This window comes from Serinus canaria, chromosome 28 (genome assembly GCF_022539315.1).
Source record: "Serinus canaria isolate serCan28SL12 chromosome 28, serCan2020, whole genome shotgun sequence".
In the NCBI taxonomy this organism is placed as follows: Eukaryota; Metazoa; Chordata; class Aves; order Passeriformes; family Fringillidae; genus Serinus; species Serinus canaria.
The window spans coordinates 3,039,492-3,062,358 of record NC_066341.1 but is presented as its reverse complement, the minus strand read 5'-3'; the positions used below and the strand labels follow the sequence as shown (position 1 = coordinate 3,062,358).

Below are 22,867 nucleotides of genomic sequence, written 5' to 3'. Positions count from 1 at the left end.
ATCCTGGTGGTTTTCCATAAAAATATCCTTTTTATTGGCCTCTCTCTCTGTGCTCCCACAGTGTCCCTCAGCGCCTGCAGCCAGGTGGGATCTTCGGGGCCTTGGAGCCCCCACAGACCTCAGGCTTCTCCCCCTGCCAGAGAGCAGCCATGAGAGCCCCAGCAGCGATGGGGACATGTCCCCAAGCTCTGCTGTCCCCACAGAGCCTTGTCCCACCTGGTAGAGGTGACAAACCAGCCCCAGCAGCGAGGCCTCTGCCTGTGCCTGCAGCTCGTCCGTGTGCTTCTGTGGGGGGACATGGGCAGGTCAGGGGCGTCCCCAGGGTGTCCCGGCCCCAGCTGGCACCCAGTGCCCCCCTGCCATACCCCATTGATGGTGATCCAGGGCACGTACTGGTGTGGAGGGTCCAGTGCCTCGGTCAGCTGGGCGTTGTGGTGCATCAGGGCCACCCCTGTGTCCCCCTGCACGCAGGTGCTGATGCGACCAATGTCCACCTCTGGGGCATAGATCTGCAGGCACTGCCGGGCACAGGGGACTCTCAGGGGGACAGGGACAGACCCCATGAGGGGCGTGAGGGGCAGGGAGGGGGACGTACAGCCTCCAGGTTCTTGGTGACGGAGCTGCCCGACTCCAGGCAGAAGATGAGGGCAAAGTAGGTGCTGAAGTTCTGGGCCTCGTGCATCAGACAGGCCTACGGGGACAGGGTGGGCAGTGAGGGGCCGCTGGAGCCCCCCGTGCCAGCCCTGTGGGAACGGGGACCGTCACCTCCATCATGTTGCCCAAGCATTCCTCGGGGCCGTGCTGGCACTGGAAGTCCAACTTGCCGCTGACGTTCCTCTCCTGCGGGACCAAGAGGGCTGAGCGGGGCCGGCGGCACCGGGGCGAGCGCCGGGAGGGCCGCTCCTACCTGGGCGTTGCCGTAGGGCACCAGGGTGATGTTCAGCATCTCCTCGGGCAGCAGCAGCCAGGTGGGGAAGAGCTTCAGGACCAGGAACTCGCGGCACGCCGGGCACAGGCTCTCGTAGTACAGGCTCAGCTCCACGGGTGCGGCCGCGGGGCGCGGGAGGAGGGGGCAGCGGCTCTCCACCTGCACACGGAGGGTTTCGGGGTGCACGGGGGGGGTATGGCTGCAACCCCCCATTCTGGTATCTGCAGGGATGGGGTAAAGCTCCGGGATGCAGGGAAGAAGGGGGATGAGAGTGTGCAGGGCTAGAGGGAAGTGAGAGTGGCCGGGAGCTTTCTGCTGCTGCAGGATCCTGGCACCCAGCGCTGGGGCTTTCCATCAGAACTTCCCCAAAACATTTCAGGGGAAAACAAATTCAGACCAGGATGTGCCTGGGTGGGGGTACGGCCCAGCACCCAGTGCCAGGGGGAAGCTGCAGCCCCGTGGGGCTCACAGGACGCTGTCACTGCCCTGCCCTGTTTGGGGCAGAATTAGCTAAAAAGCGGTTTTGCACTTAAAAAGCAGAAGTGCCAGGGGCAGCTGGGGAGGGGCCGCGGGCAGGGTCCGGCTGGACCACAGCCGTTCCCCAGGGATGCTGGGAATGCCGCAGTGCCCGTGTGGCCCCGGAGGCTCTGAGCATCCCCGCAGATGTGACAGCCCGTGCCTCAGCGACGCTCGCAGCTGGCACTCGCTCCAGGCGCTGCCCCAATCCTGTCCCCGCGTCCCTGGGCAGGCGGGAGGTGGCCCCGCGTCCCTGTGACCCTGCCCTTGTCCCCAGCCCCGGCAGCAGCAGCGGCGGCTCTGACCTGGCAGGCGACGGCGGTGTCCCGAGAGCTGCACCAGCGGTGGGCAGGGTAATCACAGCCGGGGGCCGAGCCGAGCCCCGGGGCCACCAGGGCCACCAGGGCCAGCACAGCCAGCGGCACCGTGGGGGCCATCGGGACGCCGGGGTGACGCGGAAATGAGCCCGTCCCAGTGGGGACTTTTAAAGCCGGGCTGTGCCCGCCTCCCGCGCCCTCGCTGCCCTTCCTGCCCCGGCCGCCGCCTCCCGTGACGCCGCCGCCCCACGTGGGCTCCGGCCGCCGGGTCCCGCCGGCCCCGAGCTGCGGCTCGATCCCCGCGGGTCGTGGGAGTGAAACCCAGCCCGGAGCAGCCCCGCGTGGAGCTCCCCGAGCAGGACACGGGGCTGGCTGCCGGCACAGCCCCCGGCGGGTGCGGGGCGGGGGTGCAGCCCCAGACACCCCGAGTGCAATCGCGGGGCCGAGTGCGGAGGAACCTCGTGGTTCCCCCGTTTGTAGCCGCTGTTTCCGGCCCTTTCTCAGCCCTGGTCCCCACGTGTCCCAGCCCTCCAAACCCGGGGAGCACAATCCTGGCACGATGGGTCACATCCTGCACCCAGCCCAGGAACTGGGGCACAGCCCCACCACTCTCCTGCCCCCGCACACCCTCCCACAGCAATCCAGCAGTCTGGTTCATTAACTCTGTTTATTTCTTTCCTTTTTTTTTTTTTCCGTTGTTTTTTGTGGGTTTTTTCGAAGTACCGTACAAAAAAAAATCCTCTTACAGTAACAAATACTGGGTTTACATTAGTAAACATCAACAGAAAGAGCAGAGAGCACTACTGCTGGTAACGGACAGCTCGGGGGGCAGGTTATTTTTTATTGCATATACCTAGAAACTAAAACCTCACGCAGCCACCACGTCCTCTCCGAGCACAAAGCCTCCACTGGCACCTTGGGGGTTACACGGGGGAGCCTGGAGCCCCCCCAGAGCAGGGACACAGAGGGACAAGCCCCAAACCGTGCCCTGGGGAGCAGGAACAGCCATGTGGCACCCACGGGACGCGGGTGTGTGGCTCGGCCGGGGGACGTGGGCGTCACAAGCAGCAAAGCACAGCCTCAAAACACGGCCGGGTTCAGAACGAGCCAAAGCAGCAAAGGACAAATCACAACGAGCTTATGGTGGGGGAGCCCAGCCGGGGAGAGCAGGGGAAAGCTGCTGTTCAAGGAGCTGAGTGAAGCACCGTCAGGGAAAGGCAGCCCTGGGGAAGGGCATCTTCCTCCTCGTCGTACACAGGACGTGAGCAGTGCCCTGTCAAGGACAGGCTGCCAGCAGGCAGGGAAGGCAGTGCTGCAAAAGGGGTCACTGTGACCCACCTTGGGCTGTGGCTGGACAGCAGGAAGGGACAGCACAGGAAAAACAACAGAAATTCAGCCAAAAGGAGAAAAACGTGAAAAAAGTGAAGCTGGAATTTCCCTGGGCAGCAAAGCCAGGTGAGCACCAAGCGAGTGTTGACAGGTGACAGCTTCAAGCTGAGACTCTTCCAGATGCTCAGCAGGTCCTGGCACGAGCAGGGAGCAATCCCCCCAGGCAGGACTGGCCCCAAGCTCACGTTTAGGGGTGGTGGTGGAGGAATGTGGAGCCCATGGGATGAGGGGCTGAGGATCCCATCTGTCTGCAGCCTGTCCTGTGATCTGGGGATGTGCTGGAAGTGTGGAGACAAGCACAGGACCAGCAGAGCCCCCAGGCTGAAAAGGTGTGGAACACTATCAAAGCTTTGGAGTGCTGGTGCAGCCCCCTGGTCACTCCACAGGCGCTAGGAGGCCTCTGGATAGAGCTGTGAGGACTCAGCCTCCCTGCCCCAGTCTCATGTGCCCTCATCTCTCACGTGCCTGAGTCCTAATTATTCCCTTACTCATCCCTGGCAGCTTTTCCCAAGTGATCCCCGAAGCCAACCACAGCCTCTCCTGGGCCGTGCCCCCACAGCTCCCCTGACCCACTGCCTGCAACTGAGCACCAAACACTGACAAACCAGACCCAAAAACCAGGGCCCAGGGCCTGGAGAGAACATGCAGAGCAGGGCTGTACAGTTGAGCATAGGAGAGCTGCCACAAGCAACAGGAATGGGATGTTTGCTCCAGCAGCCCCAGTTCCAGAAGGATCTGGGGACAAGCCCAGAGCAAGGCAAGCAGCAGAGCTGGCCAGGGAGGGAGGGACAGAGCAGTCCCCAATGAAGGTGGAACATCAAGGACAGGATGCAGGCACAGCATGAGCCCAGAGCATCCCATGGAACTGGCAGAACCCAAGCTGCAAGGGGAAACAGAAGTGCCAAAGTCCACGGCATCCACCTGCCTGTCCAAGGAGGAACCTTCGAGATGGAAGGAGTCACTCTGGCAAATCAAGAGGATCAAGAATGCTCTCCTCCAGCCAGGCAGCTGAGATAACCCAGGAAAGCAAATGCCACCATAGCTTCAACTCTCAGCTCAGCTTTTAAAGCCCACCTGGGCTGCCTTGGGGCCCTCTGAGCTCGGGCACAGCGCCCTGCCTGCAGCAGCCAGCTGTGGTGGGCAGCCCTGCCCCGGCCCCATACAGTACCCATGATTTAAGTGCTTTGCATACATAGTTCACCATCATGCAGATACATTTCAGCATGCCCTGGGCCCCACAGATGTGTCCTCCTGCAGCAGAGGTCCTTCATTCCAGGTAGGGCTTGTAGTGTGCGTTGGACTCCAGCCCTCTCCTGCTTCAGCTGCAGGGCCCGGGGCTGTGGCAGCCTGGCAGCTGCTGCCCACGCTGGGGGTGGCACTGGGGGCTCAGCAAAAACCAGCACCAGGGGAGCAGCTGGTCACAAAAAGAACCATATTTACAGAGCTACAGTCAGCTTCAATGGGTTATGTGTGCAGAGAGTCACCGAAACCGGCCGGAAACAACGAGCTGTGCATCCCACAGATCCTGCCAGGAAAACACGGGTACCAACATGGATTTCACAGCTTCGTTGGCACAGCTAAGGTGGGAGATTCGTGGCTAAGCAGATCCTCCCAGCCCAGGCAGCAACACTCCAGAGGTGGTTATGACAAGAGGGAATGGTGGCCAGGTGGGGCGCAGCACGGAGCAAAGATCTCAGCCAGGGAGCCCCACTGAGGATGAGGTTTCTCCTTCCTAAATGTGTCTCTGCATGCAAGAGCAGCACCCCTCGTACCAGACACCATCACAGCCTGTGAGGCCACCGAGGGAAGCGAGGGAAGGATGCACACACTCAGTGGAGCCTCCTCCTCCTCTGCCTCCTGCGGAGTCCAGGCAGGGAACCCCTCGGTTACAGCACCGAGGAATCAAGAACCAAAGCTCTACAGTGATGCACAGCGGGGCGACCTGCCAGCAAGAAGGGGATCTGACCTGCTTATCAGGGAAGGGGAGGGGGCTGTGCTCACCCCCAGAAATTCAATCACAACTGGATCCCACCTCCTAGAGGCTGGAGCCCACTGCAAATCTACAGCCCAGCCTTTCTGTCCCATCAGCCAACACGGGTTTCAGCTACTGACCAAGAGGGACATCAGAAACGGTCACAGACATCTCAGAGGCTCTGAAGGAGCAGGAGCACAGAGACTCAACTATACAGGGTGCAAGAGTCCAGAGCCAGAAAGCAGCGCCCTGGGGAGAAGCTGAAGGCAGCTGTTGTGTTGTGCATGGGCTGCTCATCTGGCTGGTGGCTGGGAAAGGACCGGGTGAGCCAGCGTGACATTCAGGGAGTCATTGTGCTGCACCAGGGACGTGTGCTTGTAGTGCAAGACCAGGTCCTTGAGGGAGGCGTAGAGGTTGTAGGGTTCAGCAAACCCATAGCCCGTCGCCGTCTTGTAGATCACACAGTGCTTGGTGTCACCATCCACCCTGCCAGGGAGACACAGGAGCCTGGGTCAGCAGTGGGACAGGGGAGCACAAGCAGGGCCACCAAAGCACCATAAACACCTGGCCCTGGCAGGAGAAGCCAAGGCAGATGGGAGCTGTCACCTCCAGCATCTGGCAAGGGGAGGGTGGAGCAATGTGGGAACAAAACCTGGGCCAGTCCCATCCCATCCCATCCCACCCCACCCCACCCCACCCACCCCACCTGCACAGGGATACTCACACCACGGAGCAGGCGTAGCACCCCTTCTGACTGCTCTCACGGATCAGGAAGGTGCCGTCCCGTTTCCCACACAGCATCTCCTCTGCCTGTACACGGTTGATCTTCCCCACGTACCACGTCCGCTCCTCGTGGTGAGGCAGCTCCTCCTCGTCATCCATCATGGAGTACTGACTGCAATCGAGCACAGGCAGGGTCAGATTCCCTAAATCTGGGTGTGTGGCCCCCACGTCTCCCCTTACTGCTAGCTGCCATCGCCCATCTGGCAGGGAAGACATCCTCAGCCTCCAGGCAGGGAGCTGGGCAGAACCAGCTGCACAGCCTGTGCTCCCACATCCCCCAAATCCAACAGCACACGAGCAGGACACTCACTCCTCTGTCTCGTTCTTGATGCCCAGCCACTCGTTGATCTTCTTCTGCCGGGCACCCTTCTGCGTCAGCCACCTGGGGGAGGAGAGCAGAGCTCAGCGCGGCTGCAGCGAGCCCCGGGCGTGGCCATCACCAGAGGGCAGCAGCCGCCGCTGCCGGGGACTGCCGAGCCCCGAGGCCGCGCTGCGGGAGCGGCTCCTGCCCAGAGCGGGCTGCAAGCCGGTCCAACGAGCCCCGGAGCCCTGGGGGAGGCAGCCGGATGGCTCCCGGGCCGCGCTGCAGGGGCACTACGTACACCAAGTACTGGTCCCGCAGCTTACGCAGCTGCATCAGGTCTGGCTTGAGGCTGTTCATGCGCTTGTCGATCTCCCGGTTCTCCGAGGCTTGTTTCTTCAGGTCCTGCTCCAGCTTCATCTTGCTGTCATGGATCTCTGTGATGCGGGACTTGAGCTTCTCCGAGTTCATGAGAATCCTGGGAGAGAGGGGGGGGGTTTAGGCTGTGAGCCAGAGTGGGGGAGGCGGAGGAGGCAGCCTGCCAGCTCCAGCATACAGCATGCTGCTGGAGAGACAAGGAGTCCACGTGCCTCAGCTCTGTGCTGAGCCAGGAGGATCCTTGCAGCCCCTGGGGCCCTTCTCCAGGCAGGGCAGGCCATCACCACCCCCATCCTCACCGTTGCACCTCCTTCTCATTGCCCTCCCTCCGGAAGCGCTCGATGTACTCCTTGCTGCACTTCTCCTGTGTCTGACACTGCTCCTCAAAGATCTTGATCGTCTCATTGAAGGCCTCGATTGCTGTCCTCTTCATCTGCAGCTCCTGGGGACAAGGGAGGGAAAAGCTGAGGAACATTTCTGCACATTTGCATCCCATCTTTCAACTTCCCCAAAGCACTCTGTCCTTGCTGCAGGCAAAATATCCCGCTCTTCAAAGCCCGTCCTCTGGGGAGTCCCTGTCCATGAGCTGACAAATGAGGCAACAGGTGTCCCATCTCTGGTCTCCCCTGTGCACAGCAGGGTGGCTGCCAGCACTCAGGGGGTGACAGAGCAGCCATTGGGGGTCTCAGGCAGCCCGTGGGGAAGGCAGGGCCCACATACCTGGGACGTACGCGTGTACTCCTCATACAGCAGGTCGTACTCCCAGCTCTTGTCCTGGTACTGCTGGTGATAAACCTTCAGCTGCTCCCCCACAGCTTCCACGCTGTCCTCCTTCACCACCTGGTCCTGCCATAGGCACAGCCTCAGTCAGGACCTGCTCCAGCTGGTCCCACAAAACCCCACAACAAAACATTCCAGCACACAGGGAGAGGGATGGGACATTATCATCTACCAAAGGGGCAGGGATGGATGAACAAATAGCCCTGGTTCAGACTCTGCTTGTCAGCCATGTCCCTGCAGCACAGGCCTCACCTGCTGGTACTTGGAGATGGGGTAGAGCAGCCTGGTGTCCAGCTTGGCGTTGTACTGGGCGAGTGACTCGTGCCGGTAGTGGGTGATGAGCTCCACCACTGAGCCAAAAGTCAGGGGCTCCGAGAAGCCATACTTGCCTTCCCGATGGAAGATCTTGATCAGCTTGTTATTGCCTCCCTTCCTGTAGTGCACGGCAGGGGAGAGGGCACTTAGCACCACCCCAGCCAGGGACCCTGGCATCCCTGGAAGCACAGGGACAAGTCCCAAAAGCTGCATCCCCGAGGCTCCCAGGGGATCCCAAAGCCCTACCTGAGTGTGAGTGTGTATTCCCCCTGGATCTTGCTGGAGGCATCACGCACCAAGAAGGTCCCATCCGGTGTGTCCCGGAGTTTCTCATTCACCTCCTCCCTGCAAGGAACAGGATTGTCATGACCTGGGAGGTGACCCCAAGGCTCACCTGATGGACAGGGCACCCCAGGTGTGAGCTGCCAGTCACCCCTTACCGAGAAATGTCCCCCCAGTACCACTCGGCGTCCTGCAAGGGCGCGTTGTTCCCGTTGGCCAGGCTGGCTGCGCTGGGCTTCGGCTTCGGCGGTTTGGGAGGCAGGGCTGTGAGAGGAGGAGGGATGGAACAGGGTGAGCCCAAACCCCAGCTCCTCACTGGCAATCCCTCAGAGTGCTGAGTCCCCCTCCCTGCAGTGACTGGCCCAGAAGGCCTCTTGGCCACCACGTTTCCTGGAGCTGCTCCAGGCACATCTCCAGCAGCTGAACACCTTGAGCCGGCCTCCAGGCTATCAAAACGCCCTCGGCAACCCACCCAATCATGGGGGCAGAGAGTCCACACCCACAGACGCCAGTGCCTCAGGCCCCAAGGAAGCAGTATCTCAGTACCTGGAGGCAGCTGTTCTGGCTCCAGCTCCTTAGTCTGCAGAAGTGTCTCCAGAAACAGCACAGAGAAGTCAGGGCTCAGCTCTGGGCTGCAGGGAGAGAAGAGACAAGTTAAGAACAGCAGTTGTGGGGTACAACATGGCACTGCTCCCATCTCCCCTGGGGTCAGCTGGCTCACCCCAGCCACCAGACCCCAGGCTGACAGGGCAGCAAGGGCTCTGTCCCAGCTGAGTCCCACCTCTGTGTGCAGCCAGCAGTTTAATCCCACGTGCAGCCCAGCAGGGGCTGGACTCCTTGTCCTGGCAAGCACAGTGGCCGGAGCTGGGAACACTGCTGGGACCAAAAGCCTGACGTACCTGGCGCCAGGCAGCCGGAGGAGAAGGGGGCCGAAGATCTCTCCCAGGGCCCGAGGGTGGAGGCTGTTGCTCTCGGCCTGCTGCGATACCTTCCCCAGATGCCGGAGCAGGAACTGCAGGGTGAGCGTGTTCTGGAGCGGGACCGCAGGCGACTCCAGGGCCAGCAGCAGCTGCTTCCGGCAATTCTCTGGCTGGGGGATCTCTGGGGAGAGAACAAGACACGAGGGAAGAGCTGGGACAGCCGGCACCACTCTCCACGCTCCGGCTGCGTCACAGCCCAGCAGCGCTGTCAGCAGTGGGGGCCATGTGCCAGGCCCCATAGGGACAGGGTTTATTTTAATATCCCAGATGTGTCCACCCCACCCAGCCACCCATTCCCAAGGCAGCCAGGGAGGCCCTTACCCTGCAGGATGCGAAGGATATCTCCATGCACTGACACTGGCACCACGGGGGAGGGCAGGTCCTGCAGGTAACCTCGTAATGCCTCGCCCAGGGAGTGCACATCCAGGGGCTCCAGGTCACCCAGGGTCCAATCTGTCAGGGCACAGATTTCCCATGGGAGGGTGGATACAGTACTGGGCACCCAGCTGGCAGCTCTGCCAACACCCATCCCAGAAACCATCACATGGCAGCCAGCTATCATGAGAGCTCACCAGCACCACGAGGGAGCTCATGCAGCCTTCAGGCAGCTCATGTGACAGAGGATGTGCACCCCAGAAATAAGCTGGCTCTGGGAACCCCAGCAGTTCCCCTTGGGAGGGGGAAGAGGTCATTCTGGGTGCCCACAACCTTTGCTCTGAGCCCCAACACAAGAATTCTGAGCTGGTATAGTTCGGGTGAGAGTTCTGCTCTCCGCTGCCAGCAAGAGTTGAGCGCAGACTGAGCAGCCACACAGTGAACGTGACAGAGCAAACATCTCCCTCAAACACAGAATTTTGGGAAGCACATAAAGCCTGTCCCAAGATCACAGCCTGACAGCACTGTGTGGTTGGGGTTTGTAGGAACGTCTGCGGGAGGGGACTCGCCAGCGTGGTGCCGGATGAGGCCCCAGCCCAGCCGAGAGACGGACGGCTCCCAGGGCTCCCCAGCAGAGACATCGGCTCCAGCCACCAAGCTGAGCTCAAAGATCCTCCCCTGCTTCTTAGTGGCACGGCAGAGCCAGAGAAACCTCCACCAGCCCATCAGCAGAGCACCCCAAAGACAGCAGGGGACAGGCACAGGGGTTCAGTTGTTTGCCTGTGAATCTCTGAGCCAGCATCACATCCCTTTGTTGCCCCCCACAGATGGTGCTAAGGATTCCCCCTGTCCCATTCCTTCCACACAGGACAAGGACGTGTTGGGATGGGGACAGCCCAGCCCCAGAGGCAGCGTGCTGGGAGTCAGGAACTGCCGAGGACAGGCGAGCCTAGCCTGGATTGCATTACTGCTGGCGCTGTCACATCCACTAATCTCCTCCATCTGAGCCGATTCGCCTCCACCGCGCCGAGCTGGTTCTTACCGGTTCTCAGCGCCTGCCTCAGTTCGGAGCCAGATGTCCTGTACAACATCTCACTGTCCAACCCTGCAGAAGGGGGGGACACTGCTGTCAGCTCCAGCACAGGCACTGTTTCAGTGCCAGCTGGGCCGCGGTTGTGGCACGGCCAGGCCTGGATGGTGTCCAAGCCAACCCCCTGCTGCAGCCCCCTTGGCCCCCAGGACACCCGGTTCAGTGGCCCCATTTCTCCACCAGATCCAGGCTGGAAGCACTTCGCAAACCCCAGACCCCCCCAGTGTGTGTAGGTACCCAAATCAAACACCTTCACAGGCCTCAGCAGCTCAACCCAAGCAGGAACATGAGAGCTTCTGTGTCCTGTGTCCCACAGAGCTCAGCTCTCATTGTGGGTTTTGGGGTGTATCAGCATCCCCAGTGCTCAGCATTACCCCCTTACCTTTCTTCTCAATAGCTTCCACCAGCTTCACCAGGAGCGGCGGAGCAATCTCAGGAGGGCTGAACTGCTCCTGCAAGTCTGGGAGAGGAGACCCTGGGGTAGAGGGAGGGAGAGAAGGGCTCAGCACCAGCTCAGCCCTCAGCAGCAGAGCTGGCCCAGAGCACAACCCAGGCAACTCCCAACAGGAGCAAAGGAAGCCGTGGCCCTGCTGTGAGACTGCGACCCAGGCAAACACAGCATGCAGCCTGCGAGCAACCTGCACAGGAGCCAGCACAGCACTTGTTGAGCTCCAGCCCTGACTGGGTGTGCACAGGGAGATATCTACTGCTCTGTGCAGAGCCCTGCAGACAGAGCCCACCCCCCCCCGGGGACCCGTACCCCTCCGGGCAGGCAGCACAGGGGTTACCAGGGCTCCTGGAGCTCAGCGCTGGGTCCCTGCCCAGCACAGGGGCTGCGTAGGGCTGGCAGCGGAGCGGGGCCAGGGAGCTCGCTCTGATCGTCGTGGTGAGCTGTGATTAATCCAGCAATTCAGACAGAACGCCATGTCAGCAAATTCCTGCCCTTGATTGCTCGTTTAACATGGAAACCGGCCCTGTGCCTCCCCCTCCCCGTGAGCCCACAGCCTCTGTGCAAGCTGCTACAGGGCACAGGCAGCCCGTGGCATGGGACCAGGGTCCCCCCATTCCTGGGGGATCTGCAGCCCTGTGTCAGGTGGTATTTCACTGCCATTTCCAGAAAATCTTGAGGTTCTGGCTGCAGGCACCCCCCTCTCCTGTGCATGCCGGGGCAGGAGCACGCAGGCCTGGCTGAGGAGCTGCCAGCAGGAGGTTTGCCGAAGGACGAGCGGTGCCAGGCTCCAGCCCGCTTCCAAAGCAGCACCAGCCGGAGCAGGAGGTTCCTCCAGGCTGGTCCACAGCACCTGGCAGACCCTGGGGAGCCCGCAGTGGGTGAGGACACCCAGCACACTCCACTCTGCAGAGGCAGAGCCAAGAGGCTGCTCCCCGTTGCGAAACAGCTCCGTTGTCATGGATCTGACCCGAACTCGCCTGGTGTGGTCTCACCACAAGGCGCAGCAAGCTGGAACTGCGCACCCAGCGCAGGCTCCTGCACCCACGGCCTCGAGGGGAGACAGAACAGCCATGGGAAGGGAAGGAAAGCACACGGGTCAGGCACCCAGCAGCTCTGCAAAGGCCTGTGCTGCTGGGAGGAGGGGACAATCCCCCAGTGGAGCGAGCTCCTGGGCATGGGAAGGGGCCCAGCGTGGTGCGGGTTGGTGTGGGGAAGCTGCAGGCAAGCTTCCAGGCTGGCAGCTCCCTGCCTGACCCTTGGGAAGGACTGAAGGGAGAGTAAATACTGGTGCTGCCCACGTGGCCCGGCCGGGAATGTGCTGCTTCAGCAGGCAGCAGCTTGTCTTTTTTTGTCAGGCACAGAGCGGGAGCCAGCAGCAACTCCTGAGCCTGCCGGGCCTCCGGGCTGGGCTGCCGTGAACAAGGCTGCTCACAGCACGGCCCGGGCAGCTGCGGAAATATTCCCGAGCCGCATTTTCCGCTCGTGTTCTCGGCGGAAGGCAAACACCAGCAGCTCGTAAATCCACCGGCAGAACGCGCCGGGTCTCGCTGCTCCACGGAGCCGGCCCCGCTCCCGGGACAGCTGTGGCGCTGGCCCTGCTCCACCAGTGACACTGAGGGGCTCAGGGGTCCCTGCGAGCCAGGGCAGGACCTGGGAAGCAGGGAAGGAGCTTCGTGGGGCTGCCAGGAGACGGTTCTGCACCTCCTAAAGTGCACACCATGAAGAAATACGACAAGGCTTGGCTCAAATACGGTTTTTCCATTGCAAAAATGTGTCTCCCCAGCAGAATACAGAAATAAAGAATCACAGAATATCCTGAGCTGGAAGGGAACCACAAGGATCTTCAAGTCCACCTCTTAAGTGAATGGCCCATACAGGGATCAAACCAGCAGGCTGAGTGCAAAACGGCCCTGGGTGTTTGAACTGCCTCCCTGCAGACCCTGCCTATGCCCTGAGTGGAGGCTGGCTCTGGGGATGCCCCCACAGGGGACAGGGATAGGGCTGGCACTGGTCTCACATGCCTTGGTACCCCACCCTCCATCCCTGGGCATGATGCAGAGAGGCTGGCTTTTGGTTTCCTTCCCAAATTTGTCTTTGCTGTGCTTCAGGAGCTTTGGCACATACCTTGTTCCACCCCCCAGAGACCCCACCAGTGGCTTTGACCACCCAGACACACCTCCACCAAGCCCCCTCGAGAAGAGGGGCGAGCCGAGGAGGGCAGAAATCCAGCCCCTGAGGGAGCACCATGCAGGCAAGGCCAGCACACGCAGCACAGAGCACATCCCAGGCTCCTGAGAGGAGCAGCTTTCTTGGAAAGGCAGGTTGCAAGCGGGATGACTCAGGTCAGGCTCTCCTGCCAACCCAAACGCACGCAGGGCCCGGCCGCATTCCCACCCTGCGGAGATGTTTCCTGGGGCCGCCCCTCCGGCTCCGGGAGCAGGAGGCAGCTGCAGGGAGCTGCCCCAGCCCCACAACCCTGGTTTCGTAAGACCCCAGAGGTGTTTTCACACAGCCAGAAGCATCTGCTGGGGTAGCCGTGGCTCCCAGGCAGAAGGGATGGGGAGGACACAGCACTGCCAGCTGGGAGCGTTCCCTGGCACTCTCCAGCTCCTGCTGCTGACCCCACTCCTCCCATGTACACCAGCACGAGATCTTCTGTAAGGCATGGGAAGGCCAAGTGCGGCTGTCAGCCCCCAGAGGATCACAGAATGGTTTGGATTAGAAGAGACCTTAAAAGATCACCCAGTTAAAACCCCCCTGCCTTCTGCAGGGACACGCTACATTAGATCAGGTTGCTCCAAACCCCATCCAGCTTGACCTGGAACATTTCCAGGGATGGGGCAGCCACAGCTGCTCTGGGAAACCTGTGCCAGGGCCTCACCACCCTCACAGTCAGGAATTTCTTCATAACATCTAATCTAAATCTCTCCCTCTTTTAATTTAAAACTTCCCCCTGTCCTCTCACTATCTGTCTGTATAAGAAGCCTCTCTCCCTCTTTTATATAAGCTCCCTTTAAGTACTGGAAGGCCACAATAAGGTCTCCCAGAGCCTTCTCTTCTCCAGGTGAACACCCCCAGTTCTCCCAGCCTGGCTCCAGAGCAGAGGGCCTCCAGAGCAGAGGGGCTCCAGCCCTAGGAGCATTTCTGTGGCCTCCCCTGGACTCGCTCCAGCAGGCCCACATCTTTCCTGCCTTGTCCAGACCCAGACTCAGCACTGCAGGTGGGGGTCTCACAAAGGAAGATTAGAAGGGGGAAATCCAGGGGCTGCTGAGCCCTGACCCAAGGGTTTATGTGCCTGGGAGCCAAACAAACAGGCTAAGAGCAGGCAGCTGCCACAGCTCCACAGGCAGGGCTGAGGCGCGTTGGCTCTCCCAGACCGGGTCTGTGCCAAGGCCAGGCGGGCTGGGAGGCAGCTGCAGGTGCAGGACAGCCCATGCCCAGCCCCAGGGTGGCTGCCCGGCCCCAGCGAGGGCTCTGCGACCCGCGGGGTGGGCTGGCTGCCAGGCAGACAAGCAATTAGCTCCAGTTCTCAGAAGCACTCTTTTAGACCCTGACTTTTCTCCTCTTGCCCAGAGACAAGTAATTGTGTCTCTCAGCAGGGCTGAGCAGCTCTTGGCAGGGAGCACTGCCCCAGGCGCTGCAGGGGCGGGGAGGTGGTGGTTGGGAGAGGTCAGGACTTATCCTGAAGGGAGGGAGCCTGGCAAAACTCAGTGCAGCAGGGAGAGGGACCATGGGGATCCTGGCTGGTTGCAGAACAGAGGGGGAGAAGGATCTTGGAGATGTAAGAGTGGGACAAAGCTTGCCCCAGGAAGCTCTGCTGAGCAGACTGACAAGCTGGAGGAACAAAGTGCTTTCCTCTGGGCCAGGACTGAGAGAGACTGGCTTTTGGTTGTGACTCAACTGTACTGCTGCTGATGGGGCAACCCAGAGCTGCCGAGCTGAGGGTTTCCTATGAAGCCAGTCACACTCTCTCATTTGTCACACAGCAAGACTGTGGAGGTGTCCCAAAGCAACAGGGCACACAGCAGGGCTTACCTTGCTCCAGAGCCTCGGGCAGCCGGCCGCCGCTGGCCCCGGGTGTGGCAGGCAGGGGTCTCTGCACCCGGGGCCGGTGTGAAGGGACAGCGATTTTCACTGGCCCCACGTACTCCACGTAGGTGCCAGGAAAGTCCCCCTTCTGCTTGGTGCGCTCGTTGACACCCAGGATCCACCCGATCTGATTGGGGGTCTGCTCATCTCCATCTTTGAAGCCCAAGGCTTGCAGGGCCCCCTTGCTCACGACCAGGATGTCCCCCGGCAGCAGGTCAATGTCCTCCTCGCGCTCCTTGCGGTAGGGGTAGAGCGCGCGGTACTGGAAGCCGTCGGTGCTGCCCATCCTCTCTGCCGGGGGAGAAGGGCTCTCTGAAAGGTGAGGCAGCACGTTCCAGGTGGGAGAAGAGGGCCCTCAGAGGCAGCTCTCCCCCATCAGCACTCTGAACTGTCCCTGTGTGAACTGGCACCCCAGGAGCCTGGTCTGGGTGCCCAGGAGCGCTTAGGTGCAGCCCCTTTTCCTCAGCTTGAAACCACGATTCAACCAAATTATGGAGCAAAGGGAGAAGGAGACAAACATAATCCAGCACTGGTGAGTGGGCATGCAGCAAAGAAACCTGAGATCAGGGTCTGTTTCACCAAAAAAGCCAGTCTCTTGGAGTCTGGGGAGGAAAAGCACAGTAGGCTTCCAGCCTGGAACAGTGTGGCATGCTATGTTCCCCTTTCCAGTGCCTGCAAAGAGAAGAAGAATTGTCACTGCACAGCCAGGCACCCCACGCCCTCCTGACACGCCAACATTCAACCAGGGGTTCACCTGAGGGAGGCAGGACTCATTTCTCTCCTACACAGCATCTGATGCTGAGCCCTGGATCCAAGCAGAACATGCTAATCCCAAGTTACACTCCCAAAAGCAAGTGAGGAGCCAGTGGCTGCGGGCAGGAACGCTACCTCCTCTCTGCTATAGCCAGGCACCAGCTCTGCATCTTAAAGAGGTTCACCCCTGCTTCTTCAGCCTACCCTCCTCGCAGCACTTATGCAAACAAGGAGACAACAAGTGGGACAAAACAGCCTTTATGCAGGATAACTTTTGCATACAGAAAAGGGTGACCCTGCACCCACCAGATGCAGGCCCTGAATAGGAGCAGAACAAACAGATTTAACCTTCCCTTGTTAAATCGATTAAATTTCACAGTTCACCTTTACATCTTGCCATGCAATCCCCCACAAGGGCATCTTCTGAAGGGAGCTGCCCACAAATGTAGGTTAACCACGCTTTCAGCAAAAGGCTTTCGAGATGCGCTGCCATTCCCACAGAACAGCACTTCAAAGCTTTGCTCTGAGCAAAAAGTCAATTTTTGAACTTTTCAAAAGCAGCAGCAGCATCAAGTGCAGGCACAGGTTCTTTTCGCAGAGATGGAGGCAAAAGGAGTTAAAATAATCTTTAGAAGCCTTCAAGTCTACTTAGAGCTCCTAACTGCCTTTCAGCTATTCAGAGGGAAATTGAATATGCTGCCTGCCCTGCCCAGAAATCCACCAAAAAGAATAAACCTAGGTTATAACATGTTGTTGAAGAGATGTACGAGCCGGGACATTCCCACCAGCCAGGCACGTCCTCTTTTCCCATTCCCTCCTGGCTGCACAGGCCAGTTTTCCACTTCCCTCAGGCAAATCCCAGAGTTCTGGTTCCCGCAGAAATGGTGTGCGGCCAAGGACCGGACCTACAAGGCACTGGGGCAGCCAGAACCCAGCCTTCCCAGGGACACCGTGGGCCTGTTCAAATGCTGCAGGTCCTGTTAAAGGCTTGAGCTGTTTTGGCCCAGGAACCACCAAACCCAGCTCAAACTCTTGAGTCTCATCTGAAAATTATTACTGAGCAGGAAGGTGCTTCTCAGGGCTGTGGGAGCCTGGGCAGAGGGAGGCGAGGAGGCAAAGGGAGCCAGGACACCCTTCCCAGAGGGGTCAGTGAACAACCACACATAGCACGAAGCCAGGGCTGCTCTGACTGCTGGTTGGACTCTGTGACATGCACCAACGGTGGTGATCTGCAGGATTTCAAAATAACCCTTCCGGGCCAGTAACACTTTACAGTTCGTATCAGCTACAAATCCTTCTTTCCTCCTGCACGTGGTATATCACCTCTGCACGTGTCACCACACCTGCACGTGCTGCCACAAAATCTGGGATCGGGGTGAGTCCCCCGAGAGGAGCCAGCCCCACCTCTCAGCCAGGCTCTCCAGCTCGGCACCAGGGCTCCTTCCCTTGACAAGGACAAAAGGCACAAAGAGGCCATGGCACAGGAAACCTGTGCAGCAGCCAGAGCCCGCACCGCCTGCCTGAGCTCGGGCAGGCGTCCCAGCCGGGCTGTCTTTGCCATGAATGAACAGGCACTGCCCGCGGGGAGGTGAGGCACTTGCGGCCAGAGGCGGGTGGGGAACAGGATTGAGCCTGATCCAACTTGCTGGAGAGCTTCTCCAGAACTCCAGGAGCAACACCAGACTGCAGAATTCATGGAGAGACCCTACAGAGGTTTCTGATGTTCACAGGGGAAACAGCACAGCCCAGCATGGCCGCTGTGAAAGCTCCCATCATGCTGGGATAGTGGCTGCAAGGAACTCGCAGCAGAGCCCACATTTCCCCAATCCAACCAGCCCCAGCCAGGAAAATATTACTTCATAATCCAGAGCATAAAGAGAGATTTATGGCCAGGCTCACTGGCTGCCCCTCTGAGTGCTGCCTGTTGGGGTCCCCCAGAGCAGAGTCACCATGCCGGGGGCACTGTCTGAATGCCAAGGGCCTGAGTGGCCACTGCCCGCTGGGCAGGGCGCTGGCAGCTCCCCCTCCTCCCGGGAAGGACAGACTCCAGAGTGCACCCAGAGGCAGCAGAGCCCAACCCCAGCAGGGTCGATGCTCCCCCACAGGCACCCCCCCAGCTTCCACCCGCGGATCCCAGCCCCGACTCCAGGCGTCTCTGACAAGCCGGTGCAGCTGAAGAGGCTGGAAGGACAAAACGCTCAGGCCTGGCAAACTTGTTCAGTAGCTTTTAAAAGCAGATCTGCGTGGAGGGGTGGGAAGAGGAGAGTGACTCTGGAGCACCGAGTGTCTCCAAAGAGCAGGTCCCACAGCTTCTTCCAACCGACTCCTTCACAACCTTCTTCCCTGGGGTGGGAATGCAGGCACAGCTTTGTGCCACCACGCTCTCCAGGTCCCAGTGGGTCACTGGGCACATGAAAAAATCCAGAGAACTTAGAGCCAAGCTGTTCCTAGAGAAGCCTCGCCTGCTTTCCCCACACTCAGCCCAGGTGGGCACTGAGTGCTCATGAACATGAGTCAGGGGCCCCCCAGGAGACCCAAATCCTCATGGCTAGTGCCAGCACCATCCTCTCCAGGGGCAACAGCTGTCCTCTGCCCTGCCACGGACCCGGCCAGAGGCTTCCCTGGCTGAGCTGCAGGAAGGCTCTGCACTCTTGGAGAGCAGCTGACAGAGTCTCTGGGGATTGGGAACACACACTTCCCAAAGCCCTGGAACAGTTCTTTGGAGGGAAGGCAGCGCCGAGAGGCCGGGACACGCATGAGCCTGTCGGCTGGAAGCACACCTCTGAGCAGGAGAGAGGCAGCAGCTCGCCAAAAGATTTCTGCTGGGCCCAGCTCCAGGTTTGCTCAGCTCTCAGAGAGGAACCTCATGTGTCTGTGCTGGCGAGCACTTGCTTAGGCTGCTCTGAAAATCCCATGCATCAGACAGCTAAATACCTTTGGTAAATCTATCTCAGCGCCCAGAAACAATCCCTCGATTCATTAACTGCTGTCAATACTTTCTTTGTTTAATACATTGGTTTGAAACAAAAAACACATTACAAGTCTTTTTGTCTGTGCCCAGCACATAAATAAAAGCATCTTAACATTTTAAATGTGGCTCCTGCGCCTTTTAACTCAGTTCCAAATGCAGTTCAAAGTGCAGCATGATTTGAGGCAAGATTGAGTTACTTTCCTTCCAGAGAGAGGAAAGAATGCATAAAAATATTTAAAAGAAGAATATGCTCACAACAGTATGCACAGCTCCAAGTTACATCAGATCCTCAGCAAGCAGAATAAACACCATATCGAGTTTGAACTGCAAGTTACAGACAAAAAGAACAAACTTTTCCTTTAATAAAAAGAAAAAATAGAACAATGCAATGATGGATGGGAATAAAAATGGACAGGGAATTGCCTGCCATGGTGACATCTGCTGCTGCATCACATCCTTCTGACCCACACAGCCAGGGCAGCTCTGATGGCCTCAGCTCCTGAAGCTGGCACTGGCAAGCACATCAGGGGTCATCCTGTGCCCACCAAGTTGCAGAGGAGCAAGAGCTCAGCAGCCCCTGATTTATAGTCAGGACAAACAGCACAGCAAATGCCTGTGCTCCCAGGCAGCCTCCTGGGCCCGCTGCCTCCCCAGCAGGAACAATGACTGGAGAAACGTCTCGCGAGGCTGGAGCCATGAGCCAGGCTGTGGAAGAGGCAGCAGTGCCACGAGGAGCTGTGGGGGAAGGAGCCGGGAGAGCCTGCAGGGAGCTGGGGCGGGCGGGAAGCAGAGCTGGACACGCTCCAGCAGCTGCCCCTGGGGAAGCAGCCAGCGGAGCAGGGAGAGCTGGAGCCCGGGCTGGCCACGGCGCTGCCAAGCCAGCTGGTATTTCCTTCCAAACAGGGAAAAGCTGCAGGGGAGGAGGGGAGTTATGCCTGAGCTGTGCCCCAGCCAGGCATGGGACAGCCAAGGCCGTTTTCACCTCTTCTTTTCCCCAAAAATGCTTCCCAGCCAGCCAGCAGCAGCTCCTGCCCACAGCCACAAGCCACCCTTTGCCAGGGACACAGAGCATCTCCTGCTCATGCCTGAGTTTCATTAAATATCTTGCTTTATTCACCAAAGCCCGAGGAAGTGAAGAAATATCTGAAATATTTCACTGAAAAGGTCAATGTCACAATTAGCAGGGACACAAGGAGCTGAATAAATCAGGATGACCAACATTTTTCACTTTTGGGAGACCACTGGAGGTCCCAGAGACCTCCTGCTCAAAGGCTGGACAGCATGAGAGCACCTCAGGCAGTCTGCACACCTACTCCAAGACTTCTCATACTGTCCAGAGGCTTCTCCAGACACTGAACTTCCTTGCTCCAGCTGCAGCTTGTTCTTAACCACCTCACAAACTTTCTCCTCCTGCCTACAAACCCTTTTTACGTGGCCAGACTTTTATTTGCTGGCAGTGGGCAGAGAAGCACCCAGCACCCAACACCAGCCCCATCACCTCACTCCAGGCTGCTCTTACACCATCCCCCACACAGCAAGAACACACTAATTCCATTTTAGGAGCATTCATGGAGCTGGCTTTAGGGATATAGAAACCCAGGAGCTGTATTTTGGCAAAAAAATTACAGTTCTAAAAAAAACCTGAGTACATGAAAAAAAAAATCCAACTGCTCTTGCTAACTTATCTGCTTAAAATCACATTCCCCCGGGTATTTGGAATTTATATGATTTATTAGCAGCTCTGCACAGCTCAGCAATCACATGAAGTAACCGACGAGGTAAGAAGCACCCAAGTTCATAGACCAGCATGATTTGGATATTGGTGAGAGAGCCAAGACCTTCCAACTTGAGAAATCCACCATCCCTTCCTCTGTCTGCTTTTCATCTTCCATTACCCAGCTACTTTAGCTCCAAGCTGTGGCTCCAGAGATTCCCAGAGGAATTAAAAGAGCCCTCGATATTATAAATACTCTTTTTCATTGTAAACACACCCCGGCACTCAGAGCTCTGACACGGCTCCAAACTGGCTCCGCAAACCACTCTGCTCCTCGCCACATTCCAGCTGAGCCGCACTCTCCCTTCCAACCCAGCGCCTTTGTCCAAGCGAGACCCAACTGCAGGCACAGAGGATTTTCCTGTGTGCCTAAAACCTTGTTCCAGCCGAGTTGGGAGTGCTGGGTTTTGGGGCAGAGATCAGCTTTAGGAGGAACGAGGCCGTGTCACGAACCGCGCGGCAGATGGAAGCACGAGCTGCCCACGTCAAAGAGTCACCAAAGAAACCAAACCATGCCTTGGACTTTCCCACACGGTGGAAGGCTAGAGCAGAGCCCAGTCCAGCCCCGGGGACACACCAGCCCTTGGCATGTCGGGGAAGGGTGGGGGAATGGCCAGGAAAGCAGTGATTTAGGCTATATTTACTCAGCTGTCTCCATTCTCTGCTCTCACAGAGAAAGTCACAGGGCCAGTTCCCCAGCGGCTCCAAGAGCTGCTTGGGAAATCAAAGCTGCATTAATGGGAGGAGAGGCAGCCACGGCTCCATTGAAAGGCAACACTGGGGCCGCTCCAGCTCCTCACAGCTTTTCTCGACAGTTTTGCCCCCTGGTTCTATCCCCCATCGATCACAGACCACCAGTTCAGGAGGCACATGACCATGGGAACCTTCCTCTTCAAGGGGCTGAGAAACATCCCCAAGAAGGGAAGAAATGCAATGGCCAACCTCCCTGGGAACCAGTGGGGGGGCTCATGCCAGAGCCAGGGCATGGGGGATGCAGTGCAAAGCCACCCTTGGGATGAACTTGTCACATCCCTTGGTCACCAGCTCCAGCCTGGGAACTGCTGTGTCCGAACTGCCCCCGGGCAGGGGGAACAGAGCTAGGACCCCGAGAGGCCCACGGGACCCCCAGGACTCTCGGTGATGGGGATGTACTGTGCTGGGGGATCCCTGCACTCTCACCATTGTGGGGACAGTGGCACAGGGAGGGGGATCTGTGATGGCACTGCTGGGCTGCTGACAACCCGGAGAGATTGGGGACACAGCCCCGGCACTGGGGGGACAGGAACAGCTCAGGGAGAAATGGGGGGCACAGCCCCGGCAATGGTGGGGACAGGGACAGCTCGGGGGGGATCGAGGGTACAGCCTTGGCACCGGGGGGGACAGGGACAGCTCGGGGGGATCGGGGGGTACAGCCCCGGCAATGGGGGGTCGGGGGTACAGCCCGCATGGGGGGATCGGGGGTACAGCCCCGGCAATGGGGGGAACAGGGACAGCTCGGGAGGAAGCAGGGGCCACAGCTCCGGCAATGGGAGGACACAGAGATAGCCCTGGGGGGACCGGGGGGCATATATCCCCCACAATGGGGGGGGGAGGGGGACAGGGACGGATCGGGGGGGCACAGCCCCGGCAGTGGGGGAGGATAGGGAGGCACAGCCCCGGCAGTGGGGGGGACAGGGACAGCTCGGGAGGAAACGAGGGGCACAGCCCCGGCAATGGGAGGACACAGAGACAGCCCTGGGGCGGACCGGGGGGCACAGTCCCCGGCATCACAGCGAAGCCACACGGCAGTGGCAGTGTCCTGGCAGCGGGACACCCTGCGCCGGCAGCTGCCGAAGGGTCCGGGGACATCCTCGAGGCTGCCCTGTGAGGCACAGAGCCAAGCCCCGGGGCGCCTCACGCTGAGGGGTCCCGACGCCCACCCTGGGCCTGGTTCCGATCCGGGCCCGCTCTCCCCGATCCCGATCCCCCCGATCCCGATCCCGCCGGTCCCGGCCCCGCCGCACCTCTCCGCCGGCCCCATCCGCCGCCGCTCGCCTCCAGCCCGCTGCTGCCTCCGGCCCGGCGGAGCCTTGGACAGGCCCGAGCGCCGCCGGAACGGCCCGAACCCGCCCCGGAAACAGCCGACAGCAGACGAGAGAGAACGGAACTACCCGAATCTCTCCCGGAAATAGCCGAGAGCAGACGACAGAGGACGGAGCTGACCGAAGACTCTGGCCCCGCCCCTCCCCTGGCCCGATCGCTATCGGGGCCCCGCCCCTCGCGCGAGACTCCGGAAATAGCCGAGGGGGACACGGGAGGGAGAGCGCGGCGGCGCCCCCTGGTGGCGAGTAGAGCGGGCACCGGGATCGTACCGGGATTGAACCGGGAACGGGGCACAGCACCGGGATTGAACCGGGATTGAACTGGATTGAACGGGGATTGAA

General features: G+C 59.5%; 2 protein-coding genes across 2 annotated transcripts; both read right to left on the bottom strand.

Moving 5' to 3' along the window:
• Positions 1-7: 7 nt before the first annotated feature.
• Positions 8-1,946, bottom strand: IFI30 (IFI30 lysosomal thiol reductase). The gene is made up of 7 exons (XM_009096964.4): positions 1,750-1,946; positions 908-1,087; positions 766-840; positions 596-691; positions 366-518; positions 217-285; positions 8-133 (listed from the first exon to the last, which is right to left on the bottom strand). Exons 1-7 carry the CDS (start codon positions 1,879-1,881, stop codon positions 68-70), a joined length of 771 nt encoding a protein of 256 aa, XP_009095212.4. The 5' UTR covers positions 1,882-1,946; the 3' UTR covers positions 8-67.
• Positions 1,947-2,414: 468 nt separating this feature from the next.
• Positions 2,415-22,615, bottom strand: PIK3R2 (phosphoinositide-3-kinase regulatory subunit 2). Its single transcript, XM_050986203.1, has 16 exons — positions 22,448-22,615; positions 14,893-15,618; positions 10,789-10,881; positions 10,359-10,421; positions 9,263-9,394; positions 8,861-9,062; positions 8,508-8,593; positions 8,120-8,225; positions 7,926-8,024; positions 7,617-7,797; positions 7,305-7,430; positions 6,884-7,026; positions 6,508-6,684; positions 6,216-6,287; positions 5,847-6,017; positions 2,415-5,608 (listed from the first exon to the last, which is right to left on the bottom strand). Exons 2-16 carry the CDS (start codon positions 15,230-15,232, stop codon positions 5,416-5,418), a joined length of 2,184 nt encoding a protein of 727 aa, XP_050842160.1. The 5' UTR covers positions 15,233-15,618; positions 22,448-22,615; the 3' UTR covers positions 2,415-5,415.
• Between the last annotated feature and the right edge of the window lie 252 nt (positions 22,616-22,867).